Genomic DNA, 11,708 nt, shown 5'->3' on the forward strand with positions numbered 1-11,708 from the left:
TTCGTTTTCTATAATAAAACTATAATAAATGCAAAACATGTCTTTTTTTAGCAAACACATTTTATAAAATTTTTTTCCATTTGTATACAGATATTTTAAAAGCAAATCAGTCTTTAACAATAATTCATTTATACTGGTTTATATTTACACTGAACACAGCACACGTTTTTCTAATTTCAGTTTCAGCAATGCGTACGTTCCAATGTCCAGCATGAGATATAGACAGACCAACACGATCAAACAAAACCAATAATTGGCTTGTTTCATGTCCACAGCGTTTAACAACGTCTCTGGTATTGCAAAGTGACAATAAACATCCGAACATGAAAGCTTAGGTCTGTCGTAACTAAAATTATGAAGGAACATTGTATAGTAGCCATATAGTAATACTCTTCCACAGAGTTAATTAATTCTAGAGACATTCTTTACCCGTAAATGGCGATCATTACACCTTCGAAGCCATACTTAAGAAATGACAAATGAAATAGCCATCGTAAGTACGGATGAGCGTCTCTGAATTGAACAAAGAATCCGCTGAACATCAAAAATGGAAGAATTGTGAAGAATGGTCCAAATACCATTCCGTGCTGAAAGTATAAAAATATAAGTTAGAGTAAAACTTGTTGTAAAAATGTTATTACAGATAATTCCACAGACATGTTTCGATATTCTCACACAAACCTGCACTTTCATTCCAGTTCCAACTAAAAGGCCAAACATTTGAGCAACCATAGTAATAGCGAAACACATTAACGTGTATAGGCAAAATCGTTGAAGTTCCAACAGTTGATCGCTCATATAATATACAATGAGAATGTACAAGGAAATGGCTCCGAATTGAATGGGTATGTCGGCCAATTTATTAGCAAGATAAAATGAATGTAACTTATACCAACGATTGAAGTGTTCACGCATGATGACTGGTAACTCCGATGGAACTGAAATGTAACAAATACTATGATTAATTACTTTTAGCAACTTTGAAAATTAATTCAACTGTGGTAAACTTACACGTCGTTACTGTTGCACTGAACGCACTAAACATGAGAAACATTATATTGAAAAATAGAAGGTTGAAATTGTCCAACACATACACTGCATCCTGGCCAACTTTGAAGTAGATCGTGCCAACGATCAGGGCGATTACGAAATGCATCGAAAGCCGCGTAAAAGTTAAGATCTGCCAATGAAACAGTAGAGATATTGTTATAATATTTTACACCTTTTTTTAACAAGATATACATAAAACTCTTTGTTAATATTAAATATAGTTTAGTTTCGTTTAACTGCAAGTTTCTGTTGCATCTTGCATAAGTGATTGAAATATTATGCTTTTCACAATGTCAACAACTTCTTTGAGTATTAAATTTCTTCAGAAGAACGGGAAAACTTATCACCTAGATATCTTCATCCTTCAGGTCATTTAATACTGTTTGCTACTGATTTTTCGCCTAACGCTTCAATAGTAATCTTTCATGTTTAAACGAAACCTTTTGATCAATTTACACGATTAAATAAATTTTTTTACAACTCAAGAAAGATAATACTACAAAAGACCCTTTTCAAAGGTCTTATTATCTAATAAACGCCGTCTCAGTAATTCATGACCTCCCAGACTGAGATTGGCTTTATTATCATTGCACGTTTCCGTGTCGAATATACGAACACGTTACCGACCAGATTCGCGTGTCTATTTTTATTTGTACTATAATTCGTCTACGTATACACGTGTCACACGTACAATAAATAGAACAGATTAATAGAACCGAATGAATCTACCTATACTATAAGAGCTCTATTATTAGAGACTGTATATTATTCTACTTAATAACGAACAACGTGCAACAGAAAATATTTTACATAATTATAAAAATAGAGAAGTTTACAATCTTGCTGATTATCTTTACAAATTTGTCGCTACAGAAACGAACTCTCTGTATTTACCTTGTCTCTCGAGAGTCTGATAGCATTTCTTTTAAGAAGAATGACTAGCTGTTTCCAAAAACTGGTCGCATAATCAGACACAAGGTGTTTGTCGGTAGTAACCTGTTGCATCTCCATTGGAGACCGTTGTCGAAGTGCTTGGAACGAAGCCGTCACGTTCAAAGCGATCACTTCCTCCTGATGATTGGCGGTGGTCGCATTGCTGGTCGACCTCCAAGCGTTATTTTTCCCATTCTCGATGGCTTCCACCATCTGCGGCAGATGCTTGCCGTAATCACCGTTGCAGATTTCCATTACTGTAAGGACAAAAGCTTTTTTTGTCAAACATGCCACGAACACCAATTCTTATCGTTGATTTCTTACATCGTTTTTTTCTTACGTTGTCTCTTTCACAGACACTGCTATAGACAGGACACAAAGTAAATTACCAATACGGTCCAGATCTCCGTTTAACTTACGAGCATTTACTTACAATAATCAGCTGGATTGTAGTGCGTAGGACACTGCAAGCCTAGGCTGCTCAAATAAGGCACCAAATTCTGCGTGCTGCCGCTGTACACACAACTTCCTTCCGCGATGACGTACAGGTGGTCCATCATGTTCAAAAGCGACGCGCTAGGCTGATGAATACTGCAGATCACCGTTTGTCCAGCCTTCGCTAACTGCTTCAACAATGTTATACAGTACTTCGAAGTGACGCTATCCAATCCACTGTAAACGAACTTTTGTTGAAGTGTATACTGACGATTATCGGTATCTTTTTCACAGTAGAAAAAGAGGCTATAATAGGTGACAGTTAAATGAATACCTAGTCGGCTCGTCGAAGAACAGAATTGGCGGACTGTTTATTAATTCCAGGGCAATAGCCAATCTTTTCCTTTCTCCACCGCTGAGCTGATCTGTGCGCGTGTGGCGGCATGATTCCAGGCTCATTGTGACTAAAATTTGATCCACCTGAAAACGATTACGATTATATTGAAAAGAAAGACGATAATTGAAACACAATATTTGAAAGAAAGAAAAAAGTCAAGCTAATAACAGATTGAAAAATCATTCCTGGTGAAATTAACACGGTCAAACATATACCTAACATCTTATTAAATCAATCAAATTAGTCACGCGGTTAAATTGTACAATGGAAGGGAGATACCTCCCCCTAATGACCTTGAGTGTCCACTTAATTATAAACAAGCTATAGGCAATAATGTCGTTTCAACGAGCAATCTTTCAATTACACACTGAACGATGGGTGTAAGTACAAAATAATTTCTCGTTTATTTATGAAAGTAAAAATAGCATATAAAAAGAGTGTATAAGAAAAACTGACGAGGTTATGACCCATGATACCTTTTGCTTTTTTTCTTGGTGGCTCACGGTGAGCTTGAGATCAGCAGCGACGTTCATTGCTTCTTGCACGGTCAACAGTGGCTGCAAATTGTTGTTTTGCATTATATACGCAGACAATCGTCGAAATTCATCGAGATTCCTAGCTTTCGAATTGACCATTATATTTCCAGTTACACCAGACGTTCTGAAATTCATCCAAATTAAAAGGAATTCATTTTATTTATTTATTTATTGTTTTATATTTGTTACAACAAGTACAATTAACGACAGAATCGCGTATAAAATAAGTCAATAGCATCGAAAACAATTGATTAGGATGTAAATGTGAATATACTAGTTTGCTTCGGTTACTTGCTGCAATTTGAGTGTCGCGATAAAGCACAATGATCGATTTACTGCGCTGTCAATCAACCTACTTAAGATATTGCACAAACTAACTAGAGGATTACCTAGAGGCGCTCATAATCAATGGAACGATTCATTAGGTACAAGACAAACGATTTTAACTAATTAAATAAAAAAAGAAAAAGAGAGAAGACAATATTGATAACATTGTAGAAGGCTATTTTCATTGTTTGTTAACCTGTTATTAATAGTTGTTCCAAAATTCCTCTTTTTGCAACTTTGCGACATAGAAATTTGCCACCAACCTATTGAAACACCCTGTATATGTATTACTCTACTTGAATTATTTTTTGAACGACATGTCTTTACAGTAAATGTTCATAGATTTTACATTTTTTACGTATAAACAAATTATTAACGTTTATAAAATTACAACTGATTTTCATAGTAATAAACAAGCAATATAAAAGCGACATTTTTTACGATACTGTATTCTCAAGAACGTACATAGTGCGAAACGACACAAACAGCATTTATCGTTGTTTCATTAAGTAAAACATTTCTTTCGTCACACGAATTTATTGGCGATAACTGCATCTCTAAGTACAAGTGAACGCTGCAATTACACTCTGATGCACGCTGAACGGAAATTCATACATACGATCATGTGCGGTTTGTCGAACAGTGGAATAAGTATGCATACAATAGACAATACGCTATGGCTGCGTCTTATACGACAAAGTATAATTCGTTCCAGTAAACGATATAGTTGATTAGCAGTCACAAGTGTTCTTTCGTGAGACTTCATAAAAAATTTATGAAAGTAATCTTTTAAACATATATAAAAAATACAAATAGATTAAACTCGATGATTAAATTCAATTATTCGATGCTAATCCTCTTGTGTACTTATGTCTACAGAGAAATCATGAACTTAATCCCATATCATATGTCGAGCTTTTGCACTTGTACCCTCTTGAAACCGTACACTTGTTTCAAATACACGTGTTCGTTTCTTATCAGATGCACGCAAAGCTTCCCCTTCTGTTCTCCTTTACTAAAGAACAGAATCCATTTGTCTGGCACTTGTTGAAATACTAGACACGTTTGTATTATTTCAACAATATCGAAACTTTAATTTTGTTCTTTGTGTATTTTCAAAAAGGAAAAGAAAATATTTCTCACAGCAAATTTTTTCTCCAACTTATAGTTGGAGGTTTCGATTTTGTTCAACGTTGGCGGTTGATAAAGTCGGTCGTAGGGTTCACGAAATCACGAATAAAGGTCATCGAGGGTCGATACTGCAGTCGTTATTTCGAGATCTTCCGGAAATTCTGCGTTCTCATAGAATTTAGGATTCCTCTGAATTTACCACGTTTCGCAATCCGCGATTATCTGACATTGCTAGAATTGCCGTGATGAAATAATGACTTATAATGTAATAATTGCGGTAATGTAACGTTATACTAAAAACATTTGCAACAGATCATCTAATCATACGAATGACACCGACGCCATAGGAGGCGGGATCTGATGAAATGTTTTGTATACTATCATATTTCTTTTTAACCTATATTTTAAGATATACCGATGTTCTATTTTAAATGATCCATGCAAATATTGTGAAGGAAAGTTTCATGAACCGTGAAACATAACATACTGTGTATAAATAAATTATTTTCAAATCGTCCAATGGAATTATTTAACGTTTTATTAAACGCTTTAATAACATCCTGTAGATACGTGACCCTCTGGGAGCATTGTGCTAAAAATGTATAGACGTTAATGTTACATTAATACTGATAATAATTATCGACAAGGGATCTGTTAAGTATAACTTATCGAAGAATTTTCGTAGGTACTTATTAATGGGTGCTTATTTTTTCGAGTGCCGAATTCAACAAAACCGTATATATTACATTTGTCGATCTTGGTTAATCGAATAACTGAAACAAATAATAAATAGAGATAAGAGATCTACTAACGTAAAGCCCGTCAAAACATCCATCAGAGTAGATTTTCCAGCACCGGACAGTCCCATAATTGCGGTCAGTTCACCGGCTCTGAATTCGCCGCTCACGTTTTTCAACAGTTCGTACTTCTCTGAAACAAACGTTCATGTAGACACTTTCTAGAGGAAACGTGAGTTATTAAATGATGTTTGGTTAAAAAAAGAGCATTCTCCCTGAATTATCGGCAGAAGTTTAACTATTAGAAAAATATTATATATTCTTTAAATTTTAAAAGTAATTCCATTAGATTACAGAGCTTCCTGATTACTGCATGTCATGTGTCTGATTATTAATAGAATTTGAAGATTCCCTTTAATAATTTATCAAGGCTACTTTAATAGCTTGCAACTTTGAGCACGCTATGTCTGAGAGCTTCTGAAGCCTAAAGGGCTTCGGAAGGGAAGGGTCATAGTCTGACGGTCGTAATCGATATTTTTTTTTTCCGTCATATAACAGACACCATATGCATATAGAGTGCGCCATTAAAATAAAACACGTAAATATTACTTTAAGAAAATAACTTATTAAATAAAAAAAAGAAAAAAAAAAGATTATGTAAAGTGGAGAGAAGAAAGTAGAGCAGAAGAAGTGGTGAAAAAAGGAAGAATGTTAATAATCAAAGAGTATCTCGAGTGAGGAAAACAAAATAAACACCGATTCCCGTTAACTGCATTCCGCAGCGCTATGACGCTTAAGCTTTCCGTTAACGCGCACGCCCATACTTTCATTCTGCCATACCGACACATTTCTCTCCCGCGTCACTCGCGTAAAACTTCGTTTTAATGTGTGCTTCGTTTTTCCTGCGAGACGTCACTAGCATTGAACATTCGAAGTAACAATCGGATGCACGTTAATTTGTATGTACAAATCTCGTAAACGTCACGTTAATTATGCACGTACATTATTAATTGTCGAGCGAATATCGAGGGCACATAACAATTTATACCTCGCCGCTAGCTTGCCTCGTCCTGTTTTCGTACGATCATGCGATCCGTATCGTATTGCACCTCGCAATGTTTGCAAACATGCTGGAGGATCATGAAAGGTGATACTTTTTTATTATTTTCCGAATATACGTATACACAAAATGGAAGCAATGTAAGTTAACTGAAATAAAAGGTTTCATATTGATGATAGGAATAATGGCAAGAAGAAAGATAAGCATATAGAAAGTCATGGGAAAAACTACGATAAGAGGGGCTCCTTGTATCGTTAACCGCAACACAATAAGGGTCTTATTGAATTTGTCACAGGCGACTCGGCTCTATTATATTTTTTAAACAGAGCATTAACGATGTTTATTCTTCTGTCATCTTCTGTGCCGTTTCTGTTTATTAAACGTTTCAGGGTTAATAAACTCATAAGAGAGTATGGACGACGACTCACACTACACTCTTCCGCGTGCGCGTACAGGGACACGATTGTGCGCAGTCTATATTTATACACTGAAGTGAATTCTCAAGTATTCAAACTCGGAAGTTCAGGGATTATTATGTTAATATATTCATTGAAAAATATATAAAAAAATAAATCTACTAAATAAAATTTTTCCACATATTATTAATATTATCATATCGTATACTTCAAAATTATTTAATTATGAATCATATATTCCAAGATTGTCCATCATGGAGAAAGATGACAATAGATAACAATCATATATGAACAATCCACTTATAATTTAAATTGATTGTAACTACTTTATATATGTATATAATTACAAGAAAACGTCTTGTAGATAAATTAATCAAAATTGATGTTCCACTTTATTAATATTAGATTGTATCACAATAACTCGTTTTCTAAATTTCATATCTATCCTTTACGTTAGGTAACTTAGGTAACAGTGAAAGTTAAAAGCGAAGTTTTTAAACCCTACTTATAAAATTTAAAATAATTTGTTCAAAACACTTGAAAGAAAAAAAAAATATGTATCATATTACTATACTTTAATTGAGGCTTCTTGTAATATTACGCATATGTATTCATAAATGGTGATTTTTACATGCATACAGTGGTCACGTGTAACGTATATATAATTGTATTGTAACGGCAGAACTGAAATTTCCATAATTACCAACTGCTCGACTAGATCGTACAGAACTTAATACGGTTCATTCGTGGTAAGAAAAAGCGATTATCTTATTACGTTGATTGACACTGAGCAAAATTTTTGTTCCATTCTCCGTAAAATAGATTAACTTAAAAAAACAGTTATTCCGTGACTATACTAGTTGTATTGACATCCGTCGATGTTTGCGACACAGAATTATCGAATAAACGAGTGCAATAGTTTTTTTTAGTGAGATTGATTGATTGACAGAGTTGTGTAATAAGGCATTAACATTTTTAGTCAAACGATTTAAACTTCACTTGGCACATAAGAAGAATAAACAACGGAATGATATGCTATGTTAGGTGTTCCATGATAACGAAAATCAGATAAGAATTTCCGTAAACAAAAATTCACGAAACATGTTTTTCTTGTCAAATGTATTCTACGTTCGTATCTACATCTCACTTTTGATGCGAAGAATTTGTTGCAAAATACGCCACAACCTTGTTGCTTTAACTTTCTATATTCCATATTTAATTAAACAAGTTTATGTAAATGAATTAAAGATATTTTATTTTTGAAAACTTACGTTTGGAAAATAACCACGGTTTCGCACTGTATGAAATGTCTTCGAAGACTAGAAATATTGAATTGTCGATATCCATCATGTCGTCTAATTTCTTCGTACTAGTTTCTGCATTTTTCGAGCTGGACATGGCGTATCTCAGCTGCTGTTGCATCTCGATGAGTACTTTCGTGCCCATTTCCTTCGTCCGTGACTTCTTCGACTCCTCACATTCGACTTTTCACTATGGCGCTTTCTTTTCTTTTCTTAATGGCCGACACGTTTTATCAACACTAAACACAACAAAACACATATGAGATTCCGATAAACCACGCACGAAAAAAAAAGGAAAGTAAAAACGTTAATATGAGGTCTGGAGAAACTGGTTGTCCCATTCCGTCATACTGTGGGTGGACTTTACGAACAGAAGGGATATGCGAGTCAATGAGTGCCGTTCAGATAGCTTTCTTATTTATTATATACTTCACGCGTAAAATAGTGCGTTTTAATTGCAGCTCTATCGGTATCGAAGATATCCTATGCTACAATTGGTATCATCAATGCTTGTGCTGTTGAAGGCTAGCAAATAATTCAGCGCTGGCAGCATATTTGTTATTCACATTCTGTTTCACGATTTGAATTGTAAATGATAAACTATGTAATATAAATGAACGATGAAACACGCTTGACATTGTCTTCCATAGAAAATAAAAATAATGTAAATTTTAAATTAACATTTTATAATAAAAAGTGTATTGGTTTATAGGTATATAAACGAAACAGTGCAACAATTGCAACATCTGTGTTGCAATACTCTGTGAAAGCAAAGAAACTCTATAGGTTCCACGTGCCAGACATTTCAAATCTAAAGTGCTCTCCATACACCCGTATCGCTACTATTATCAGTTTGTGGCGCGCTATTAGCACGAGGAGCGTGTCTTGTGGGATCAGGGAGCAACGTACGAAATAGACCGCTCTTTCGTCCCTAATAGCACATGTATTTTGCGACAACTCTTTAATGAAATTCAGATACTTTATTCAAGTCAACGTTGAGTTCAAACACTGATTCTATTTTATATTCAATATTTTTTTAATACAAAAACTTTATATATTATACATATCGAATGTAAGAATTCATTCTATGTGGCAATTAAAAATGTCTTTTTATTCGAGGTCCGTCAAACTACACGTACCAGTAAGATTTTCACGAAAAACTGCTAAACAAACACCGTGCACTTATATACAACAAATTATCTTCAATTGAGACGTTTTAACTACTTGGACACTTTATGGCACAGTTCTTGAACCGTCGAAGGTGACACGTCGTGAACTGCATACGAAAGTTCACTACAAGGGTACGACACCATCAATGCAAAAATAGAGGTCGTCTTTGAAGGAGACTCGGTGTTTACGCATAGAGGCGTGTTGCTGTACTGCCGTGATTCCCTGGCCAGACAAAGCTTCATATCTCTCCCACCCTCGTGGTATAACAACCGCACATGTTAGAACGTAACTGACGATGTTTTAGTTGACAGAATTGCCTCATCTCGTACAATTACTGATCATGCAGTTTTCCCATTTACCGATTTGTACTTTTTGCAATTTAACGATCTGGTAAATGGAATATAACACTGTGCCAGAGGTAATTATCATTATATTTACATCTAATTTTTTATGTAAAATATTATGAAAGAAATTATGCTTGTTAATTGTAAAATTTATTTAACCCTCAGTAACATGACCTTTGAAATGTAATTTATTGATGAATAATCGAATTTCTTCGAATGCATATCGCGAAAGGAAAGTTTATCGAGGAGATTTTGGTCGTTGACATTTCAGGAAAATTGTCGTTATGAAAGATGGATTCTGTTTGCACAGCAAACAATCTTTTCGTTAACAGAAGATTACGATTTGCAAATATGCAGGTAACTTTTGTTTTCAAATTAAACCTTTATGATGAATGATGATAAATATGAACGACAAATATAGTAATTATGATATGAAAATAATTGAAAATTAATGAAGAAAATTCAAACTTACGTAAAAAAATATAGTTCACTACCACGCTAAAATTTCTTAATTAAGCACATATATTTTCCTTGACATAATAAACAAGCTCTATCAGAATCACTAAACATCTCAATCGATGAAAGAGGAGGTACATATATATCCGTTTAAGACGAAAAATTTATGATTCTATCGAAAGATTGTTTATCGAATGCTATCAATCTATAAAATATCTACCTGTTTAATAAATCAATCTGTGATAAGTAACAGGTGTGCAGTCTGAACTGCGAAAAGAATAATTCAACAAAGTTGCTATTTTATTGTGCATTTTTATACTTATTTGCTTCTTCAAACAAATTTTTATCTTTTATATATATATAATAAATTGTGTATTATCTGACACAATTGTGTAAAATCGCATTATAGTCTCCATGATTTCACAGAATACTTAAATCATACTAAACACATGTTAAAACATTATGCATTCGAAAGAAAGAAGTACAATTACGCGAATAATGATAAAGAAACTAAGCGGTATAGACACGGTCAAGTCACTGTTTCCCTCGACCACTGAACTGCAACTGGACCTCTAATGCCACCTTTCTAATCGTGTGTCCTTGTTTAGGTACAATGTTGAAAGTTAACTAGCGTCTACGTATATCGTTCGCATACTATATTTGTATCAACTAATACATAATACTCTATCTTATAACATACAAGCCTAATCAGCAACTGGTGTTTGTCGTTGCATTCTCAAGTCTTGTTTGTTAAAGATTTCTATGAGGTGTTTGTTACCTTTACTTCTTTAATTTGTTGCAATCTTTACGACAACCTTGCAAAATAATCTTTCATAACATAACACACTTGTATGTACATATGTATTGATTTATTGAAACCGAATTGGCAAGATTTAATCATATACATGTGTATCAAGTTTAAAGTAAATACATATAATTAAACATAAATTTAATATTATGTAATATTTTGGTTTTTATCGTGTCATGAGAGGTAATTAAAAAATTTTGTTACTTTTATTATATTTACTGATAATAAATCTGAAAAGAGTAGTAAGCATACTAATATAAAAGTTAATTGAAAAATTGACTGACTGGCAAGTGAAGGTATATATTATTTTATTACCAGGTACTAAGAAATGCTATTATATTTTAGTAAGACTAATCTTTATTTTTAATTAATGGCAGTTTTAGTCTCATGTTTTTTAAGCATTAATTTTATAGTCATTTAAATTGTGCTAAATGTTAATTCGATGAGTTTTCCTAACATTTGATTGTATATATATAGAATGAACATATTTACCGTGTGAGTAATTTGTGATTGCATATAAATCACGTGGAGTGGCGCTCTATGCACGATAAAAGGACGATTGCATAAAATAAGTATGAATATTTCTTTTTTGTTAGTAATTGCGTTT

General features: G+C 33.7%; 2 protein-coding genes across 2 annotated transcripts in view; one reads left to right on the forward strand and one right to left on the reverse strand.

The window, feature by feature from the left end:
• Positions 1 to 144: 144 nt before the first annotated feature.
• LOC108574208 (ATP-binding cassette sub-family G member 4-like) lies at positions 145 to 9,619 on the reverse strand. The gene is made up of 11 exons (XM_017936743.1): positions 9,463 to 9,619; positions 8,294 to 8,562; positions 5,622 to 5,739; positions 3,292 to 3,475; positions 2,753 to 2,898; positions 2,417 to 2,655; positions 1,945 to 2,240; positions 1,012 to 1,180; positions 682 to 938; positions 430 to 587; positions 145 to 346 (listed from the first exon to the last, which is right to left on the reverse strand). The coding sequence occupies exons 2-11, from the start codon at positions 8,466 to 8,468 to the stop codon at positions 145 to 147; spliced, it is 1,944 nt and encodes a 647-aa protein (XP_017792232.1). The 5' UTR covers positions 8,469 to 8,562; positions 9,463 to 9,619.
• The window catches only part of LOC108574338 (lysine-specific demethylase 4C-like), a 12,695-nt gene continuing 7,031 nt past the window's right edge, over positions 6,045 to 11,708 (forward strand). Inside the window, 1 exon segment of the mRNA XM_017936911.1 lies at positions 6,045 to 6,053. The gene's annotated coding sequence lies outside the window, so the exon portion shown is untranslated.

The sequence above is a fragment of the Habropoda laboriosa genome, unplaced genomic scaffold, assembly GCF_001263275.1.
Source record: "Habropoda laboriosa isolate 0110345459 unplaced genomic scaffold, ASM126327v1 scaffold176, whole genome shotgun sequence".
Classification (NCBI taxonomy): domain Eukaryota; kingdom Metazoa; phylum Arthropoda; class Insecta; order Hymenoptera; family Apidae; genus Habropoda; species Habropoda laboriosa.